General features: G+C 43.0%; 1 protein-coding gene across 1 annotated transcript in view; it reads right to left on the reverse strand.

Moving 5' to 3' along the window:
* LOC309568298 (uncharacterized protein) overlaps nt 1–17,073 on the reverse strand; it is a gene marked incomplete at its 3' end in the record, with an annotated part of 95,584 nt that extends 78,511 nt beyond the window's left edge. The window contains exons 1-2 of the mRNA XM_082273966.1: nt 16,903–17,073; nt 4,075–4,282 (exon numbers count right to left, since the gene is read on the reverse strand). Of these exons, the coding sequence (XP_082130092.1) occupies nt 4,075–4,282; nt 16,903–17,053 (359 nt within the window). The 5' untranslated portion in view covers nt 17,054–17,073. The remainder of the gene's footprint in view (nt 1–4,074; nt 4,283–16,902) is intronic.
* Between the last annotated feature and the right edge of the window lie 5,429 nt (nt 17,074–22,502).

Below are 22,502 nucleotides of genomic sequence, written 5' to 3' on the forward strand. Positions count from 1 at the left end.
GAAGACTTGTCGGCTACCTTGTATAATCAAGAACAAGCTTTTTGGGACAAATGGAGACCATGGGGACTACTTCACATGTACAGACGCTTACCTGCGGGAGCTCTCTGTCTCCGACTAGGGCGCTGGGGGGGTACGGGCCTGGGGACCCGGGTACCGCCGGCCTCTTCAGCTTCCTTCCTCTTCCCTTCCTTCCCCCTTTCTTCTCTCTCCCATCTGTACTACTACTCGCACTTTCTCCCCGAGACTGGGATCTTCTATAGCTTTTATCCCTGCTACCTGTTCATTCCCTGACTGACTCCATGGTTTGGAGTTACCGTTTCCTGCTCCTGCTCTGTACTACCCTGGTACCCGACACCCATAAGTTTGTTATAAATTGAGGTTGTTTCCTTGTTATCCAATCTGCCATCCTTTGTAAAATTTGGCATGTCTGCTCTCTTGCACATCCAGGGGGGCCTGATCCCACCTTTCTGTTCCAGTGGACTATATTCTTTTTACATCTATGGTAACCTTGGTGAAGCACTGTTTATGATGCTGTTGTCAGATTGTACTGTTTCATCTTTACCTGATGTGCCTTCACTCTGTTTGTATTGCAACTAACTTACTAAACAAAATAAAAAAAAAAAAATACTGTGTGACAGTGTATGAATACACTTAATAAAATTAATTAACAATCCATAAAAGCTAATGTAAGCTTGTTGAAACAAATTAATAACAGTGCATGGATGCTTAATCATACAGATAAAACCATAAATATATAATTAGAGATCATTAGTAAAAAAAAGTCCCAAGAAAAATGTCCAATAAGGTGCAACAGGAAAAATGTGCAGAAAATATCAGCTGTGATCACTCTTCAAAACCAATGTGCACTGTGAAGCACCCTTTGTGCGGCTTCCACCGGTCTCCCCAAACTAACTCACCAGATGGAATGGCTGGTAAGGTTATAAACCAGCAGTGAAGCTATTAGAGTGTATGAGTTGATGTCCTACTTCACTGAATCCTCCTCAGACAGACATCCATATGACCTCAGACAGGGGTATATCATATGTGCAGGAGAAATTGGGCGTGACTAGGGCGTTGAGAGACATTGCGCATGTCAATCTCTGTCTGACGGCTGAGGACGCAGCCGCCGGGGACAGAGATGGAGACAGATTACTTACATAAGTTTACCTACATTGTTTCTATGCAATTGTACCTATGCCAGATTCCTTAGTGTCGGGATGACACTTACCAAATGTGAGTGATCATTTATTTAATAAAAACCTTTTATATCATACGGAATCACGCTATGTGGGCTTTTTACTTTCTCCTGCACGTATGATATACCCCTGTCTGAGGTCATATGGATGTCTGTCTGAGGAGGATTCAGTGAAGTAGGACCTCAACTCATACATTCTAATAGCTTCACTGCTGGTTTATAACCTTACCAGCCATTCCATCCAGTGAGTAAAGCCCCGTGCACATTTTCAGATTCTCGAGCGATCTGCCGTCCATTTTTTGTGGCATGCTAGTCTGATGTGGAAAGTGAAGAGGTTATTTTCATACAAATTTTCCCGTACGACAGACTTCTACTTCAGAAGTGATGTCATGTGTTGGATTGCTTTGTATGTGTTCTTTCTCTCTGAGCATGCCTAGTCTTGCTCATAAGATTTTTTTTCCGTCGAAATCTGTACTAATGAGACGAAAATGGGACGTTGTGTTGACGGACGATAAAAATTTTATAGCCTGCACATCAGGTTTTTTCCGGCTGAAAAGTCGGAGTCGGCTGTCGAAAGCACCATACTAACAATCCGAAAATTGGCAGATCGGTCGTCGGACGAATTTTCCCTTCAGATTTTATTATCGAGTGTATGGCCTTTAGTTTGTGGAGACTGGTGGAAGCCGCACAAAGGGTGCTTCACAGTGCACATTGGTTTTGAAAAGTGATCACAGCTGCCATTTTTTGCACATTTTTCCTGTTGCACCTTATTAGACTTTTTTCTTGGGACTTTTTTTTACTAATGATCTCTTATTAGCATAATTTGCACATTTAATTTAATATATGTGTGTGTTGTCACCATATAGGATGATCACACACACATAAGATGGGTAAATCTTATTTATTTATGAAATCAGCACCATGCACTTTTGTATTCAATATTATTATTTATTCCTACATTGATTAGGCACGTTCACTTTATGATATTGAAGTTTTTCACTTTTGCGCCAATTTTTTTTGTTTCCTATCCTGCTGCTGCATTTATTGTGTAGTCAAGTGTATACTTCTTTACTTTTTAGACAGTCTCAGATCTCCCTGGCGCTAGATCCATTATAATACTGTGGAAACATTTTGGAATATCCCATGCCCTGACCACTCTCCTGTTTCAAGTTCTTTAACCCTTTCGCTACCAGGTCATACGTCATACAGACCAGACAGCGAGAGGTTTTACACTACAGCCACCGGGAGCGTGTGTGTGTATCCAACAAGCCGACTCCTGGCTGTCAGATTGAAGCATTCTGGTGGCTGTGCTACCGCCTTATTGCTTCCACACACCCCCTGATAACGTGTGCCCCCACTGTGTATTCTGTGCTCTGCTTACCCATCTGTGGGCCCATGACCGGCATAATAGGTGCTACCCAGTAAGGGGGATGGAGCTGAGCGGACATACGTCTGCTCTCCTCCCCTTCTTGTTGACCTTAAAGCGATGTTTAAAACGTCACTTCTTGACTGTCAGTTTTCTGCCCATTATCGCTGGGAAAGAATGTAATGCAGAGTGATTTGGAGCACAGGGGAAACATTCGGGGTCTTATAGACATGCATACAAATGTAAACACATGTGTTTGGGGCGCCTATGCATGAAAACATTAAATGCGATACACATTACACACATTGCTACGCATGCCGGAGTGACAACAATATTTCTAGCACCAGACCTCCTCCAAAACTAAACTGATGACCTATAGGGAGCTTATAAAAATATATAGGGTTCTGAAGTTTGTCACCATTTCACAGGAGCGCAAAAATGAAAGATATGACATATTGGGTATCTATTTACAACCATATCTTTATTATTTTGCAAACTTTTAGTAATTTTTTGCATTTGTGTGCTCTAAAATTACCTTTATTGTATTTTTTGGTAATATCCTGTGACATAAAAAATTGGAGCTACCACTACTTTATCCTAGGGTGTCTGTTTTTAGAAAATATATAATGTTTTGGGGTTTTTAATCTTTAGGCCTAAAATGCTTTTTTTAAACATGTATGCAAAAACTGCTCTGGCAGCAAAAGAGTCAAGCAATTTATTTCAAACCGCCTAGACCAGTGATCTCCAAACTGTGGCCCAAGGGCCAGATATGCCCCATTTGCTTGCTGTTGTCTGGCCCTTGAGGCATTCTTTTCCCCCCTGTCAGCAACAGTGGGGCAAAGATCCTGCCACTGACATTGGGACACTATTCCTCCTACTGATACCAATGATGGCGCACTATTACACCCCCCCCCCAATACTAATCATAGGGGAATTTTTTACTCCCTCTGACGCCAGGACATTTTCCAATCACACTGGCCACAGTGCAGCCTCCCCAAAGTTTGAAGGACAGTAAACTGGCCCTATGTTTAGAAATTTGGAGACCCCTGTTAGACTAAGTTAGTGGAGCCGATATGTATGGACTGGGGCTTGTGAGGACGGGCAACCTCTGTGCTATTTGGGAAGAATCAGTTACAACCAAGGACCCCTACAGGGCTACACCTATTTCCACCATAACTCTTCATGGAGATAGATGGGGGTGCATTGTGTAAAAAAGCAGACATGCTGCTTTTATTGCAACATACCACATCTCACCTCATGTTAGTGTATTTCACGGCACCACAGCAAAGAAGTGACATTTCAATAAAGTTGAGAAAAAAAAATCTAAAAAAAATATGCACACATTGCTGCAACAAAAAGCCTGACCCCTACACAATGGACACCAGCCTGCCCCTGTTTTAGTAAAGTAAATATTAGGTTAGATACAATATAGTATACTATATACAAACTCATCAGAAAGGGCTGAGCTACTGTTACACAAGCACATTATCCTAAACACACAATTGTGACACACCTGTTACCTTCAAGCTCACACACAAACTTGACTATTTTAGTCCAGTCTAATGCATCAGGATCCTTCCTCAGCCACTTCTGTAGCTGTGTTCGGTTTTGCTCAAGAAAGTCGGAAGTGATGATATTGTTGAAAGCTTCGCAAGCAGAGAGAATCTGATAAATTGTGGGTCCAGCTCCAAAGTCAATTAGTAGGTCTCCTTTGACATTCCCTTAGAAAACAAAAAACCGAGAGTGCATCTTTTTGTTTAGAAACATAGAAGAGTCAAGGTGAAATCAGATTTATTCTGATAATACTGTGGTTAATGGATCACATACTTGTATATGCGGTGTAGTCAGTTGGGCCCTGTGTAACAAATTCAAAACCTTAATATCACCCTACTGGATGGATTTTGTGCTTAGTCTGTTTTAAATGATAATCTTTAACACTGCATTACCAAAGGACGGATATTTGAATAGCACAGTAAATTAAGCAGGTTCAAAAAGAGTACGTACTATATGTGCCAAAATAATTTTTAACATAATGAAACAAGAACTTAACACTGGCTGGAATTCTTTTTTATTAGCCGTAGTGTCCCTGTGTAACCTTTTGGTAGATATCTATCTCCCTTTCTATATGTTTGGAATTTGGGTATATGAATATCATGCATTGTGTCAAATGGAAGCGTGACTTGACCTTCTTTCAAGCTGCATCAAACTGCTATAAGCTGCTTTCCCCTAGACTTGGTAGAGTGTACCGGACCTTGTAAAGCTGCTCAATATTCAATTCAATACTTATAGTTTGAGACACTTCCTGGCACATTATCTTCCTTCTTTTGCAGCTGAGATATGTCTTGCTCCCTATGCCTTTGGGACATAGGAGCCAGATTTTGAAGGAATTGCCCTTCCTAAGAGATTGTCTAGCCTATAGAAAGCAAATGTTTTTGACAAGAGAGGTGGTGATTAACTGGTTGAGTGAGGAATCCACACACATACCCTTCTCTGCTATACAGACTTTGAACACCAGAATCAAAATACCCCTAGAATCCTAATGCTCCATTGAGCTAGGTCCCTTGTGTGTGTGTAATACAGCTATCATAACCTGTAAGAGAAGGAACATAGAGTCTAGAAGGATGTGCAGAAGATAGAGTCTCTTGGACAAGAAATCTTCAGATAGTACCGACTCCTCAGAGACTCCACGCTATCTCCCATGGATTTGTGGAGTACTTTATCCCCTCTAGCAACAAGTCACATCTAAAGTCATCCAAGTAGTGGGTCAACCGTTATCTTTAACAATGCCGTTGTGAATACTATTTGCTACTATTCCTAATGAAACCTTTCAGTGTGAAAGGCTATTACATACTCTGTATAGTGCAGTTCAATTGGTTATAACCCTGAGCATTCTCAGACAGCCCCATGGTCTCAAGTTCTAATGGGAATGGACTCTCTAAGTTTAATGGAAAGGATCTTCTACACAATCCAATATTCTTTGCAGTCCTAGAATAAGTGGGATTCTTGGTCTTGAAGTAGTATTGAGAATAATATTAGCTGTTGGCTTCTTTGGTCCTCCCCCTCCCAAGCACATAATCTGCATACTCTCACTAATAGTGTGAAATTTGCAGAAAATGCACTAATTCCAGTGTATCTCTAGCTGCTCGCACTACAATGGACATGTCATTGCAATAAACAGATAATCAAAGAAAGTGCAGCGCTAAACCAAATCGCAAAATAAATATGCCTTAATAAACTGAGCAAAAATGTGAAGAAATATACAAACCCGATTCCAAAAAAGTGTGGACACTGTACAAATTGTGAATAAAAACAGAATGCAAGGATGTAGAAGTTTCAAATTTCAATATTTTATTTAGAATACAACACAGATGACATATCAAATGTTTAAACTTAGAAAATGTATAATTTTAAGGGAAAAATAAGTTGATTTTAAATTTCATGGCATCAACACATCTCAAAAAAGTTGGGACAAGGCCATGTTTACCACTGTGTGGCATCCCCTCTTCTTTTTATAACAGTCTGCAAACGCCTGGGGACTGAGGAGACAAGTTGCTCAAGTTTAGGAATAGGAATGTTGCCCCATTCTTGCCCAATACAGGCTTCTAGTTGCTTAATCTTAGATCTTCTTTATCGCATCTTTCTCTTTATGATGCGCCAAATGTTTTCTATGGTGAAAGATCTGGACTGCAGGCTGACCATTTCAGTACCCGGATCTTTCTTCTACGCAGCCATGATGTTGTAATTTATGCAGTATGTGGTCTGGCATTGTCATGTTGGAAAATGAAAGATCTTTCCTGAAAGAGACAATATCTGGATGGGAGCATATGTTTTTCTAGAACTTGGATATACCTTTCAGCATTGATGGTGCCTTTCCAGATGTGTAAGCTGCCCATGCCACACGTACTCATGCAACCCCATACCATCAGAGATGCAGGCTTCTGAACTGAGCGCTGATAAAAACTTGGGTTGTCCTTGTCCTCTTTGGTCTGGATGACATGGAGTCCCAGATTTCCAAAAAGAACTTCAAATTTTGATTCCTCTGACCACAGAACAATTTTTCACTTTGCCACAGTCCATTTTAAAGGAGCCTTGGCCCAGAGAAAATGCCTGCGCTTCTGAATCATGTTTAGATATGGCTTCTTTTTTGGCCTATAGAGTTTTAGCCGGCAATGGCGAATGGCACGGTGGATTGTGTTCACCGACAATGTTTTCTGGAAGTATTCCTGAGCCCATGTTGTGATTTCCATTACAATGGCATTCCTGTATGTGATGCAGTGCCATCTAAGGGCCCGAAGATCACGGGCGTCCAGTATGGTTTTCTGGCCTTGACCCTTATGCACAGAGATTGTTCCAGATTCTCTGAATCTTTGTGTAGCACTACTCCCATGGGAGCTGCTGGTTATGGGTTCCCCTGGGTTACCCATAGAAACGACTTGACAATATTCTAAGTGCTTGGCTCAGTCAGAAAACAGTCCAGGGGTTTTGGTTTTTGTTGTTTTATTTGAGAACTGGGATGGGAGAAGGGATGATTGGGATACTCCAACTGAATAACTATGCACAATTGCAGGGACTTCTGGTTAACAATGGATACGGCAAGGCCGCTGCTTCACCTTGCCACTATAGTGAAGAAGAATTAAATGAACTGTACTGCACTGTGAATCACTCTTCAGGGTCCTATTTGGCACCTCCTTTGTCCCTATTCTTCAGGATTTTACACAGCACCCCCTTAACTCTTACACTCTGTGTGAACTGACCCCTTGATCCTCTGACTTCACTGGAGTGGTCCCCTTTCTTGGCAGACCCTTTGGCAAGTCCCCTGGTACTCACGAACACTGTTTTTTACCAGAAGACTCTGCCAGCAGCTCCACTGTCAGCTTCACTGGATCCTCTGCAACTCAGTTTCACACATGGTTCACTAGGCCGACCGCCTATGACCACCTTCCTCATGCAACAGGAGGAGAGACAGCCGTCCACCTCCTCCTGGGACTCTGCTTCCCGCCAAAGCCCCCCTGTCACATGTCCCCCTGGCTTTTATTAGCAATCCCAGGATGCACTGCAATAGTGCCGTCCCACTGGGTTTCCTCCACTGTCCAAAGTGCCCCAATTGGATACCCAGTGAATCACACATGGGAACATGAAACAGGCAAAACTAGAAGATCAGGCTCCCCTGATAAGCAGATGGAGCATATTATGCTTTTTTCCTAGCACCTATCTAGGGGGGTGCTACATTTGGATGATATTATGCACTGTAGATGATGATAACTTCAAACTCTTTGCAATTTTTCTCTGAGAAACTCCTTTCTGATATTGCTCCACTATTTTTCGCTGCAGCATTGGGGGAATTGGTGATCCTTTGCCCATCTTGACTTCTGAGAGACAATGCCACTCTGAGAGGCTCTTTGTATACCCAATCATGTTGCCAATTAACCTAATAAGTTGCAAATTGGTCCTCCATCTGTTCCTTATACGTACATTTAACTTTTCCAGCCTCTTATTGCTACCTGTCCCAACTTTTTTTGAATGTGTAGCTCTCATGAAATCCAAAATGAGCCAATATTTGGCATGACATTTCAAAATGTCTCACTTTCAACATTTGATATGTTATCTATATTATATTGTACAAAGAATATAAAAATTGGATTTTAAGGGCAACTCGAGAAACACAATATATGAGAATATATAAAAACAATTAATGTTTATTAGTTTGAAAAAAGTTTTTACAAATACAACTAGGACCTCCAAAGTGTCCTCATAACATATAAAAAAACAACAGGACCATATATGATAATACATTCAATAAATCACCCATGGTAGCACTAGGCCCCCTTGGACAATTACGAATTTTCTATGACCAAAGCAATCCTCATAAAGAGGGGGTATCCTCTTTCAAACAATTTTCAAACAAGTAGATAAACTTTCAGTTCTGTTCTTCCTGCAATGGCTTGAATGGTAAGAAAGTCAACGCGTTTCATCTTCAATGGTTTGATTTCTTACTATTCAAGGCATTGCACTATGATCTTGTATACTGGATGATGTTACATGCGCCTGTTTTTTGGGAATAATGTAAGCTTTCTACCTTTTTAAATACATTTTGGAGATCCAGTTTTACACTATGTGGAGCCTTTCTTTATCTCTATGGTCCAACGCACTGTTTTGACACCAATCTATGTGGAGTGGATTAATCGCGTTGTTACGTGTGGAAACATTTGGAATCTTCTAGTACCACTCCTGGACACATTCAAAACGTGGTTACCTGTATGGGTAACTCAGTCCATATGTTCTGGTAAGCAGTCAGTTTTACAAGTGGTGGAAGGTTTTCCCATTGAGCACAGAAGGTGGCACGACCCTGTTCTGCGATTAATTACTGCACTGGGATATACTGTATGTTTTCTATTATTTGAACTTTATTCCCGTGGACTGCACTGTCATTTTATTATTGTTGTTATTATATATATATTTCTTCACATTTTTTGTTCAGTTTATTATGGGATATTTATTAATTATTTGGTTATTTGGTTTAGTGCTGCACTTTCTTTGATTATCTATACTCTCACTGATAATTGGAATCTGTATCACTCTTCCCCTACATTATCCATCTAGACCACCCGAGAGACACCCTCCAAAATTATGGACAATCATGAGGCGCCCCATTCTAAAATGTAAAAATGACTCTGATAGTTTTACATAATGCAGCAACATCAATACATGTAGGACACCCAATGTTAAAGGTGATCTATTCTTCCAAAGTAAATACACTTGTACTGACTAATATTTCAATGTTCTTCGTCTCCCTCAGTTTTTTTCAAGCAAGGATGATATGCAGGCAACTGACATCCTCCTTATCAACTGATGATGTCTTTGGCAGTTAGGAGGTTGGCAGCGAGAAGGTTGTAATGGTGCACAATGAAAACCTGTGGCTTTGTGTAACTAAAAGGCAGGTTTCATCCACCCACCGGCTTGTATACAATTTTTAGGCGTTTTACTAAGACACCCCTTAAGACGCCCCAGGATGCCTGGGCACACTGATTGAAGATTCTTCTCTTACCGAGAGAATTCTCAGCCATTGTTGTGACTGCAGTGTACATTCCACCAGATGCTAATGCTAAACTAGCTATGGAGGAACTGCATGTAGCTATCAGCAAACAGCAGTCTGCACATCCCGAAGGAGCTATCATTGTTGCTGGAGATTTCAACCACTCCAACCTGAAATCTGTTCTACCAAAATTTCACCGCAATGTCTCCTGCTCTACCAGAGGGGACAAAACACTGGACCAGGTGTACACAAACATACCTGGGGCATACACAGCCATTACCCTCCCCCACTTGGGTAAGTCTGATCATCTCTCTTTGTTCATGCTACCCAAATACACACCATTGATCAAACGTGTGAAACCAGCTCTGCGGACAGTAAAGGTATGGCCAGAGGGGGCCATTTCTTCTCTACAACAACAGTTTCAGGATACTGACTGGAACATGTTTGCCTCACAGGCCACACTGGACTCTCACACAGACATGGACACTTACACATCATCTGTTTTGGACCATATTAACATGTGTATTGACAATGTCACTACCGTCAAACACGTGAAATGGTTTCCCAACCAGAAGCCATGGATGAATTCTGAAGTCCGTCTCCTGTTGAAAGCAAGAGATGCTGCCTTTAAATATGGCAGTGTAGAGGACTATAACAGAGCCAGGTCCAACCTGAAAAGGGGCATCAGGAGAGCAAAGCTCACATTCAAACTACACATAGAAGAGCACTTCCACAACTCTGACCCCAGACGCATGTGGAAAGGCATCCAGTCAATCACAGACTACAAACCTACAGCTCAACCAATCAGCAGTGCCTTCCAACCGAACAAACTTAATCACTTTTTTGCTCGTTTTGACCAATGCACAGGACATTTTACACCAACCACGGACTCTGCTACTGTTTATAGCTCACTTTCACTCTCAACAACGGACGTCTATTCAGTGTTTAGCAGAGTGGATGCACGTAAGGCAGCTGGCCCGGATGGCATACCGGGACGTGTTCTCAGAGCATGCGCTGGACAACTGGCACATGTTTTTACTGACATTTTCAACCTGTCACTGGCCCAAGCCACAGTACCAACATGCCTGAAGACCACTACTATCATACCAGTGCCCAAGCACTCAGCTGCTGAATACCTAAATGACTTTCGCCCAGTTGCACTCACCCCCATTGCTATGAAATGCTTTGAGAAGCTGGTCCTGAATCACCTGACTGCGGGTCTACCACCTACACTGGACCCACACCAGTATGCCTATCGCCCGAACAGGTCAACTGAGGATGCAGTTTCTACAGCTCTTCATTCTGCTCTCACCCACCTGGATAAGAGTAACACATACGTCAGAATGCTGTTCATTGACTTTAGCTCTGCATTCAATACAGTCCTCCCCACTCTATTGATCACTAAGCTCAGGGAACTGGGTATCTGCACCCCTATTTGCAGATGGATTCTGGACTTTCTCACCAACAGACCTCAATCTGTTAGGTTGGGAAACCAGGTATCCTCAACCCTCATTCTGAACACTGGCATACCACAGGGCTGTGTTCTGAGCCCACTGCTCTACTCCCTGTTCACCCACGATTGTGCTCCTCTGTATAAATCCAACATCTTTATCAAGTATGCAGATGACACCACCGTGGTCGGCCAGATCGAAAACAATGACGAATCGGCCTACAGGGAAGAGATTCGTAATCTGGCAGTATGGTGTGCCACCAATAACCTGACTCTCAACGCCACAAAGACCAAAGAGCTCATTGTGGACTTCCGGAAATCCAACAGCGGGAGACATCTACCAGTCAACATCAATGGAACCGAGGTAGAGCGAGTCTCCAGCTTTAAGTTCCTGGGAGTTCACATCTCTGAGGATCTGTCCTGGCAGCAGAACACGTCAGCTCTGGTAAAAAAAGCACAACAACGCCTGTACTTCTTGAGACTTCTGTCCCCGGGGATTTTAACGAGCTTCTACCGCTGCATCATTGAGAGCATCCTGACCTACTCCATCACTGTATGGTACGGAAGCTCCACTGTGTGTGAACGTAAAGCATTGCAAAGGGTGGTCAAAACCGCTCAACGCATCACTGGCACTCAACTACCTGCCATTGAGCACCTTCACCACAGTAGATGTCTGCGCAGAGCTCACAACATCATCAAGGACCCTTCGCATCCCAGTCATAAACTGTTTAACCTCCTTCCATCACGAAGGAGATACAGAAACTTGCGCACCAGAACCAGCAGGTTCAGGGACAGCTTTTTTCCATCCACCATCATACTACTGAACTCAACACTACACCGTTAATCCCTACAAAACAAACACAAACAAAAGACTGTGTATGCCCTCTGTACTATACGTGTACATACTACATAGTATATCTTTTCACTTCTCAGTACATCTGCACTATTTATATTTGTATGTATCTTTATCATTTCGGTACATTCTGCCCAACATTTCACACTCATCTGTGTATGTAGTGTATGCGTATGTGTATATGTGTATGTGTATATATATATATGTATATGTATGTATGTATATATATATGTATATATGTGTGTATATGATGTGTATATATATTTTTTAATTTGTAAATATGCTAGATGGTTATCTGCACTCTTGTACGACTGCTACATTTTGCATTTCTGGTAGATGCTAAACGGCATTTCGTTGCTGTGTACCTGTACTATGCAATGACAATAAAGTTGTATCTATCTATCTATCTAGAAGGCTGATCTGGACACATGCCTTAATCAATACCTTTTATTTCATGGTACTTTGTGTTATCTCTTTTTCAGTTACAATGAAAGATGTTTGAGGGTCATATACCTAACCTACGACTTACTCAATTTGACTTGGTCCTCTCTGTATAATGTATGTTTGTAGCATGGTACTTTAATGGCAGAAATAAGGTAGTTACACCCCCACCCCCCTTTATTTGTTGTGGTCTGTGTGTCTACACAGGCACAGTCCTATCAGAGACTTTTACTGTGGAGCTGTATCAGGCAGTGCACTCTTGCCCCCATCCACTATCGAGCACCGACACTTGGATTACAAGAGACTCTGTAATCCTATGTTTTTGTGTATAGAACATGGAAATAAGATTGAGTGACTCAACTATGCATGGAATATAGGAAATGAGATGCAGCAAAATGCCAGCAGGTGCTCTGGACTGACAGATTGTTGGCGAAGGGCTGGAGAACAGTACAATGAGTTTCCTTGCAAGTTTAGGGCTGCATTTCTATAAATGCAGTTGGAGATTTTGTCAGGCTCAATTGTGTCCTCAATGCTGAGAAATACAGGCAGATACTTATCCATCATGCCATACCATCAGGGAGGCATGTCATTGGCCCCAACTTTATTCTGCAGCAGGACAATGACCCCAAACACACAGCCAATGTCCTTAAGAACTGTCTTCAGTGTTAAGAAGAACAAGGAGTCCTAGAAGTGATGGGTTGGCTCCCACAGAGCCCTGATCTCACCATCATGGAGTCTGTCTGGGATTACATAAAGAGACAGAGGGATTTGAGTGAGTCTACATCCACAGAAGATATGTGGTTAGTTCTCCAAGATGTTTGGAACAACCTGCCTGCCGGGTTACATAAAAAACTGCATGTAAGTCTACCTAGAAGAATTGATGCTGTTTTGAAGGCAAAGGGGGTCACACCACATATTGATTTCAATTGGGTTTCTCTACTGTTCATTACTATTGTTAATTGATAAAAAATAAACTGTTAACACTTCTGTTTCTGAAAGTTTTCCTAATTTACAGCATTTTTTCCTGCCTACCTTAGACTTTTGTGCAGTTATATACACAGTCTATACAGTATATATACATTCAGTATCTCACAAAAGTGAGTACACCCCTCACATTTTTGTAAATATTTAATTATATCTTTTCATGTGAAAACACTGAGAAAATGACCCTTTGCTACAATGTAAATTAGTGGTTGTACAGCTTGTATAAGGGCTCTTTCACACGGAGCGGACCGCATTGCGATCCGCTCCGGCACTTTTTTTTTTTTTCGCGGAGCGGATGACATTTGTGTCATCCGCTCCGTATGTCCGCATAGCATCCCATCCGTTTGCGGATGATATACGGATATAATGTATGTCTATGGGCATTGTGGATGTCAGCGGATGTCAGCGGATGACACCGCTGACATCCGATTTTGCGTTTTTTTACACGGAACAAAAATAGGGTTCTGTTCCGTTCCAAAAAATGGAACAGAACTGAAAGGACGAAAATCGGATGTCAGTGGATGGTCATCCGCTGACATCCGCAATGCCATTGACATACATTATGTACGTATATCATCCACGAAAAAATAGAATGATATACGGGCATGCGGAACGCCCGTGTGAAAGGGCCCAAACAGTGTAAATTTCCTGTCCTCTCAAAATAACTCAACACACAGCCATTAATGTCTAAACTGCTTGCAACAAAAGTGAGTACACCCCTAAGTTAAAATGTCCAAATTGAGCCCAAAGTGTCTTATTATATTATATTATGTGTGGCCACCATTATTTTCCAGCACTGCCTTAACCCTCTTGGGCATGGAGTTCACCAGCGCTTCACAGATTGCCACTGGAGTCCTCTTCCACTCCTCCATGATGACATCACAGAGCTGGTGGATGTTAGAGACCTTGCGCTCCCACCCCCCTTGCATTTGAGGATGCCCCACAGATGCTCAATAGGGTTTAGGTTTGGAGACATGCGTGGTCAGTCCATCACCTTTACCCTCAGCTTCTTTAGCAAGGCAGTGGTCATCTTGGAGGTGTGTTTGGGGTCGTTATCATGTTGGAATACTGTCCTGCGGCCCAGTCTCCGAAGGGAGGGGATCATGCTCTGCGTTTATGGTTCCCTCAATGCACGCACTGTAGCTCCCCAGTGTCGGCAGCACTCATGCAGCCCCTAACCATGACACTTCCACCACCATGCTTGACTGTAGGCAAGACACACTTGTCTTTGTACTCCTCACCTGGTTGCCGCCACACATGCTTGACAACATCTGAACCAAATAGGTTTATCTTGGTCTCATCAGACCACAGGACATGGTTCCAGTAATCCATGTCCTTAGTCTGCTTGTCTTCAGCAAACTGTTTACCGGCTTTCTTGCGCATCATCTTTAGAAGAGGCTTCCTTCTGGGAAGACAGCCATGCAGACCAATTTGATGCAGTGTGCGGCGTATGGTCTGAGCACTGACAGCAACAATTCTTTTTTTCAGATCCTCAGAGAGTTCTTTACCATGAGGTGCCATGTTGAACCAGGATGAGAGAATGATAACACATAATTTAACACACCTGCTCCCCATTAACACCTGAGACCTTGCAACACTAACGAGTCACATGACACTGGCAAATGGCTAATTGGGCCCAATTTGGACATTTTCATTTAGGGGTGTTCCTTGCTTTTGTTGCCAGCGGTTTAGACATTAATGGCTGTGTGTTGAGTTATTTTGAGGGGACAGCAAATATAAACTGTTATACAAGCTGTACACTCACTACTTTACATTATAGCAAAGTGTCATTTCTTCAGTGTTGTCACATTAAAAGATATAATAAAATATTTACAAAAATGTGAGGGGTGTACTCACTTTTTGTGAGATACTGAATATAAAAATGTATGCACCCTCCTAGGTAGGTACTAGGTAACCTATAGAGGAGACCTTGTCTGCTTATCAGCAGGGTGCAATTATTTAGCAGGCTGTCATGTGACCTCAGGTGTGACTGTTGGGCTGGGGAGTCTCCCCACTGCATCCAATGAGGGTTCTTATTGGTCAGTGGAGGAAACCTGGCCAATAGCACATCAGGGATTGTATCTATCCCAGAGAGGGCAGAATATGCCGCAAGGCATCCTGGAAAGGGTTATAAGTCTGAGGACAGCACATGAAAGATTTTCTGCAGAGAGGGATCCAGTGTGCTGAGGACCAAGCGTAGCTGTGGGGGCCGGAGTTTCCAAGAAAGCAGTGTCGTACTGTAAACTGCCCCGGGTCTGTCTAGGATAGGGGACCACTCCAGCTAGCCTGTGTAGAAGATTAGAAAGGGGGTGCCAGAATTTAAACCCTGAAGAGCAAAGGGGGTGCCAGTCTGGGCCCCGAAGAGTTAAGAGTTGCAGCAGTATTCACAGTTAAGCTACCTCAGCCGGGAGCAGTGCAAAGGACTTTTGTATCACTGGAGAGTGTCAGAAGTCAGTTCAAGTTCACAGACAGCAAGTCAGAGCTAAGTAGCGCCAACAGGCGTTGACCAGCATTCAGCCAACGTCAAGTCAGCGTCAAGAGGCATTTTTCTCAGTGTCCCATTCTATTGTGTATAGTTGAGCCAGAGAAGTATTCCACTAATTCTCTTCTCCCATCCAAGTTCCTAAAATAAATACAAAACCAAAGATGCCGGACTGTTTCTTGTCTCAGTGCTCACACTTGGAGAACATGCTTAAGTGCCGGTTCACATTATTGCGGCTGCGGAGATCGCATGTAATTCGGAGCGCACTGCTCCTTCATTACATGCGATCTCATGTGCGAATGCGAGTTCAGCCATACACTATGTATGGCTGAATTCGCACTGTATCCGCACCAAAGACGCACAGGAGGCATTTTTTTAGCCGCCTCAGAATCGGATCGCACAGTGGTTCACACTTGTGCGATCCGATTCTGTGCGTACTGTCAGATCGCACTGCGATATGCGATCAAACTGGGGGTGTCGTTAACTTTTAATTAACACCCCCCTGCGTATCGCATATGGCAGTGTGAACTGCCAGAGGTGCGGATGCCATGCGGGAACACGCTGCATATTCGCAGCGTTCCCGCATCGCAGAAGTGTGAACCGTCACTCAATGTGCTGTTTTTGCTAGCGGTAGCCCTGGCGGACCCACATCCAGCAAAATGGCTGGGAATCCTGCTATATATATATATATATATATATATTATATATATATATATATATATATCATATATATATCATATATATATACACATACATACAGTACACATATACAGTATAACCACCTCCTTATCCTAGCCAGGTATGTCAGAATACGGGGCTGTTCGCAGACTCGTGGGCACAAGAACAAAGGAACTGACACAAGTGGCTCCTTCGGGTTTAATGACTACGTGTATAACCACAAATGTAACAATTTTTTTTTTTCCCTAAACCCTTGTTTTAAAATCATTTTTCTAAGAAGCTCACACTTTTCACTGTAATCGGAGTAATCAATTTCAGACAGGAGAAAAGCATGCACAACTGTGCAAAACTGAAGAGACAGAAGGAGGATGTGTGAAAATTCTTGCAGCAATAAGGCAAAAAAAGCAGTCAGTTGTTTACCTGAAGTGAAAGTTTCATGAAGATTCTGCAATGCAAAATCAAGCCATTCTCCAGTTATAGCTCCTTCTTCAGGGTGATAGTATGTTCTGTAGTAATCCAGAGGGTTAAAGTCATCAATGTAGGTTTGAGATGATGTGTACAGAGTCTCCATGCTGATCTATCTTTACTCTAGTAAAGAAGGCTCGATTCTGGTAACTACAGTGCACTGCAACTAAAACAGGAAATGCAGTACTTAGAATAAAACAAATAGTTAGGAAGGACTTTGCTCATTATGAAATGCTAAGCAGGTCAAACGTCATTCGCAGTCTAAATGTTGTCACTAATTAAATATTCCGTTTAAAATGTGTGTGTTCTCCACCGTGATAGATCATGGGAAGGAATAAAATATATTTGCAACTTTATGAAAATAAATCACAAACTGGCATAAATATTTTATTGGCTTAACCACTTAAGCCCCGGAAGATTTTACCCCCTTCCTGACCAGGGGGTTTTTTGCGATTTTTTACTGCGTGACGGACAATTGCGCGGTCGTGCGACGCTGTACCTAAACGAATTTCATGTCCTTTTTTTCCCACAAACAGAGCTTTCTTTTGGTGGTATTTGATCACCTGTGCGATTTTTTGATCATGCGCTATAAACAAAAAAAAGTGTAAATTTTGCAAAAATAACAATATTTTTCACTTTTTTTTATATGAAATTCCCCCCCAAAAAAATGTAAAAATTAAAATTTTTTAACATTTTCGGCCAATTTGTTTTATGCTACATATGTTTGGTAAAAAAAAAATTGCAAAAAGTGTATTTTGATTGGTTTGCGCAAAAAAATAACGCGTTTACTATCAAAGGAAAAGATTTTTGTCATTTTTGGTGTTTTTTTTTTTTAACGAGTAATGGCGGCGATCTGTGATTTTTTTTTGCGGTACTGCGACATTGCGGCAGACAGATCGGACCCTTGACTGACATTTTTTACACTTTTGGGGGTACCAGTGACATTACTGCAGTAATCAGTGCTATACATATGCACTGTTACTGTAAAAATGACACTGGCAGGGAAGGGGTTAACTGTATTGGAGAGGGAGGGGTTAAGTGTGTCCTAGGGGCGTGTTTCTAACTGTGATGGGACATGTCTCCTATTGTAAAAACAGAGATCAACGGTTCTACATAGTAGAACCGTCTGATCTTCATTTTTACACAGGGGAGAATGACAGGCGGCTTGTTTACATAAGCCGCCCACCTTTCTCCCGCTCTACCGACGATCGTAGTGTGACCTGCGGACATCGGGTCCGCCGGTCACACGCGCGGACTCCTCTGTGAACGAGCCGGGGCGGGCGCGCGCGCGCCCGCCCGCTATTGGCTCAAAAGCCGGTCCCAGGCTAGCGACGTAGACCTACGTCACTCTGCCTGGCCGGGGCTGACTGCCGCAGTAAATATACTGTGCGCAGTCGGCAAGCAGTTAAAGGAGTTGTAAAGTCAGAAGGTGTATCCTAATGCATTCTATGCATTAAGATAAAAAGCCTTCTGGGTGTAGCAGCCTCCCCAGCACCCCCTAAGGCCCCACACATGTCCTTTCCGCCGACGGACTCAGTTTTTCTCAGCGGGGATCGATCCGCCGATCCCTGCTGAGCAGGTGGATGACAGATCCCCGCTGTTCTCTATGGGGGAATCGGATGAGAATGGACCGCCTTTCAGTTCTCATCCGATCCGATCCGCCAGACGGATGGAAAATAGGGTTTCCATCTGTCCGGATTTGACGGACAGGATCGGATCGGATGCCAGCAGACATGTCATCAGCTGCCCCATAGAGATGCATGGGGCATCCGTTCAGATCCGCCTGAAAAACTGACAGGCGGATCTGAACGGACCGTATGTGTGAAAAGGGCCTAATACTTACCTGTGCCCCATCTCACTCCAGCTCCCTCCTGATTGGCTGAGACACAGCAGCAGCGCCATTGGCTCCCGTTGCTGTCAATCAAAGTCAGTTATCCTATCAGGAGAGAGTGGGGGTGGTGCCGAAGAGCAGCCCTGTGTCTGAATGGATACACGGAGCTGCAGCTCAGCTCGGGTGCCCCCATAGCAAGCTGCACAGAGGAGGTAAGTATAATGTAGCCCTGCCCCCGAGGGAGTGGCTTGTTGCATGAGTATCCTCCTCACTTCTTGCGCCTGCTCCAACCCATCTGACACTATAAGTTCTGTCATTATGAATAATGGAGGCCACAAGTATTGCAGTGAATAATCAATTTACTGCTTTTGACTTTTTATGCAAAACAAGAATATGCAGACAGAATCAGAAATAACACAGAGGTTGTTAAAAGGATAGATCCTGAATTCCCAACCAAAGGATTTAGGCCTTTTAGTTCAGCACTCAGAATCCAGAACACAGGACACACATACATATACATTTACACAAACAAATGTGTATGTATGCTAGAGGATTGCGTTCAGCAACAATAAACAATACTTTAATCAAGCTGAAGTAATTAGAGAGCGACCACAGGTAAAAGTGACTACAATTGGTAACTTGAATGTAGAGTAAGCAAGATATCAATATCAGAGTGCACTCTGTGTACCAACGGGGGCCCCCTTTATAATGAATTGCAAGAGTCTCCTGGAGAGTGAGGTCTCACTTGTCTTCACCGGCAAGGAATTCCCAACAATCCGAGGAAGTATTTGTAATCCAAAAAAGGTAGAGATGATGAACTGTATTCCCCAAAGCAATCAATAGTTGTAATCCACAGAGTAGCAAACGTAATAAATCCTAATGCGTCACAACAGGTTAACAGCCTAGTACTTAGCAGAGGGCTTGAGGCCTGGTTCACCCACCTCGCACTATATGTATATCTGCAGTGTCCAGTGGTTTATCAGGATGTCAGTATGCCCTTATGAAAGTACACAGTTTAGTTGTCCTGCCCTGATTCAGTCTAGATCTGTGTTTAACAGAGATGTAGATACTGGATGTCTCTCACCCAAACCAGGAACTCCGCTCTCCTCTGCGACTAGGCCCTGCTCCTCTCAGAGTCTCCGTCCTCCTGTCAGCAACCTTCTGCTCGGTCTTACTACCGAGAATTCCTCCGCTCACTCACACCGCCGGCTTCACTCCGGTGTCCGCCACTAGGCCTCAGCCTAAGTTCCTGCGATCCGGAGCAGCTCTTCCCCTTTTCAGTACGCTGTCCTCGAGGCAAGAGAGCAAAATGGAGTACCGCCCTCCTTTACATAGACACTCCCAGCAAGCTCCGCGTGTCCTATTGCTCCCTGGGAGAAGGGTCTCTCTCTCTCTCTCTCTCTCTCTCTCTCAGCAGTCTATGATCTTGCTCCTCCCGTACTACATCTCCCATAATGCCAAAGTCGCTGTCTTTGCAGAACTTTAACAACAATAACAATTTGAACAACACCAGCCGTGCGACCTGGCTACAATAACATGTTTGTTATTTTTTTTTTTTTAAAAAGATGAGACTTTACAATCACTTTAATTAGGAGAAGTAAGTAGCCTGTATCTGAAATGCTAAAGACGTTCTGCTACTTGTGTTAGCAGCTACTTCAGTTCTAATAAATGTCAAACATACTCTGACACCCAAACACAGACAAAGTAACCTGGTATTTGCATTGCAGTGTACTGAGGAATTGGGGAGCCAATACAACCTCTCAATATATAGAAGGGTGAACTGTGTAGGTCAGGGCTCAGCAGTCTTCTACACCTTAACGTTAAACATAAAAAAAAAAGACTCTTAGTTTGGTGCTACTCCAGCACTACAAGGAATCATCTAGGAATAAGGGAAAAAACAGCTATACTTATCTTGCCCCTTGCTTGCCCAGCAGCAGACAGGTATCTCTCCCTGACACGAAAATGTAGTTGAAAAAGTAAAAGTCCAGCTACGACCAAACTTGAAGTAAAATCATATAGCGCTTATAAGTGATCCATCAGGACATACATGAATCAGTTAAACAGCAAGATTGACACGTTTTAGCCCTAACTATTGGGCCTTAGACTAAGGCCCAAAAGTTAGGGCTAATACATGTTAATCTTGCTGTTTAATGGACTCTTTTATATCTTGATGGATTAATAATAAAATGCTATATGATTTTACTTCAAGTTGGGTCGGTGCTGGACGTTTACTTTTTCTGCTATATAGAATGATATGTACAGCTCTGTCCTGGCATTGACAAGTTAACCTTATCCTTTCAATACTGAGTGAGGGTTGTAGCACCCCATTCTCTTTTTTCTACTGAAATGTAGTTGCCTCCTCAGCATTCTCACTCCTCAGGACTGCTGATTCTACATTATGATGACATGAAAATGCAGATGGAGAGGCTAAAGATGCAGCTGGGAGGGAGCCCGTGGCAGCATGGCATTAGGAAGTATAGTTTTTTTAACCACTTTACCACCGGAGGATTTTGCTGTCTTCCGTCCAGGCCACTTTTTGCGATTCGGCGCTGTGCAACTTCAACTGACAATTGCGCGGTCGTGCGACGCCGTACCCAAACGAAATTTACGTCCTTTTTTTCCCACAAACAGAGCTTTCTTTTGGTGGTATTTGATCACCTGTGCGATTTTTACTTTTTGCGCTATAAACAAAAAAAGAGCGTTTATTTTGAAAAAATAACAATATTTTTAACATTTTTTTATATGAAATTCCCCCCAAAAAAGATGTAAAAACCAATTTTTTAAAAAATTTTTGGCCAATTTGTTTTATGCTACATATGTTTGGTAAAAAAAATCGCAATAAGCGTATTTTGATTGGTTTGCGCAAAAGTTATTGCGTTTACTAACAAAGGGAAAGATTTCTGTCATTTTTGGTGTTTTTTTTTTAACGCGTAATGGCAGCGATCTGCGATTTTTTTTGCGGGACTGCGACATTGCGGCGGACAGATCGGACCCTTGACTGATATTTTTGACACTTTTGGGGGTACCAGTGACATTACTGCAGTAATCAGTGCTATATATATGCACTGTTACTGTAAAAATGACACTGGCAGGGAAGGGGTTAATTTTATTGGAGAGGGAGGGGTTAATGTATGCCTGGTGCTTACTGACGTGTAGGGGGGGAGGTGACTGTGTGAGTCATGGACAGATCGGATGTCCAGCTATGCTGAACAGTCCGATCTGTCACTCCCTGTCACTATGGAGATCCGCCCGCCGTGTTTACACACAGCGGGCGGATCTCCAGACTCGATCCCCGACGATCGGGTAAGAGCAGCGGCGATCGCCGCTGCTCCTCCCCTGGCCCGACTCCCGCTGTGAATGAAAACAGCGAGCGAGCCTCCGGCGGCGCGCAAGCGCCGCCCAGAAGGGGGAGTGTCCAACGACGTTAATACTACGTCGCTGGACGATAACGAACCACTCTGCCGCAGTAGTATTACTGTGAGCGGTTTTAAAGTGGTTAAGTTCCCCCTAGATAAAGCAAGCCTTTACCTTTTGCAGTGCAGGTGAAGCCCCACTGCAAAAGTCCCATATTTCCTCTGAGTTTAGGTTTAAGGAAAAAAATACATTCTTTTGAGGACACTCTTCGTACAGAGGACAGTCTGGTTCACAAAAGGTTTGAAAAGACCATCTACTTCAAAAGAGGAACAACCATTGCTAAAAAGGAAAGAGAGGGAAGGCCTTTGAC

Source organism: Pelophylax lessonae (genome assembly GCF_965119305.1).
Source record: "Pelophylax lessonae genome assembly, chromosome: 12".
Classification (NCBI taxonomy): domain Eukaryota; kingdom Metazoa; phylum Chordata; class Amphibia; order Anura; family Ranidae; genus Pelophylax; species Pelophylax lessonae.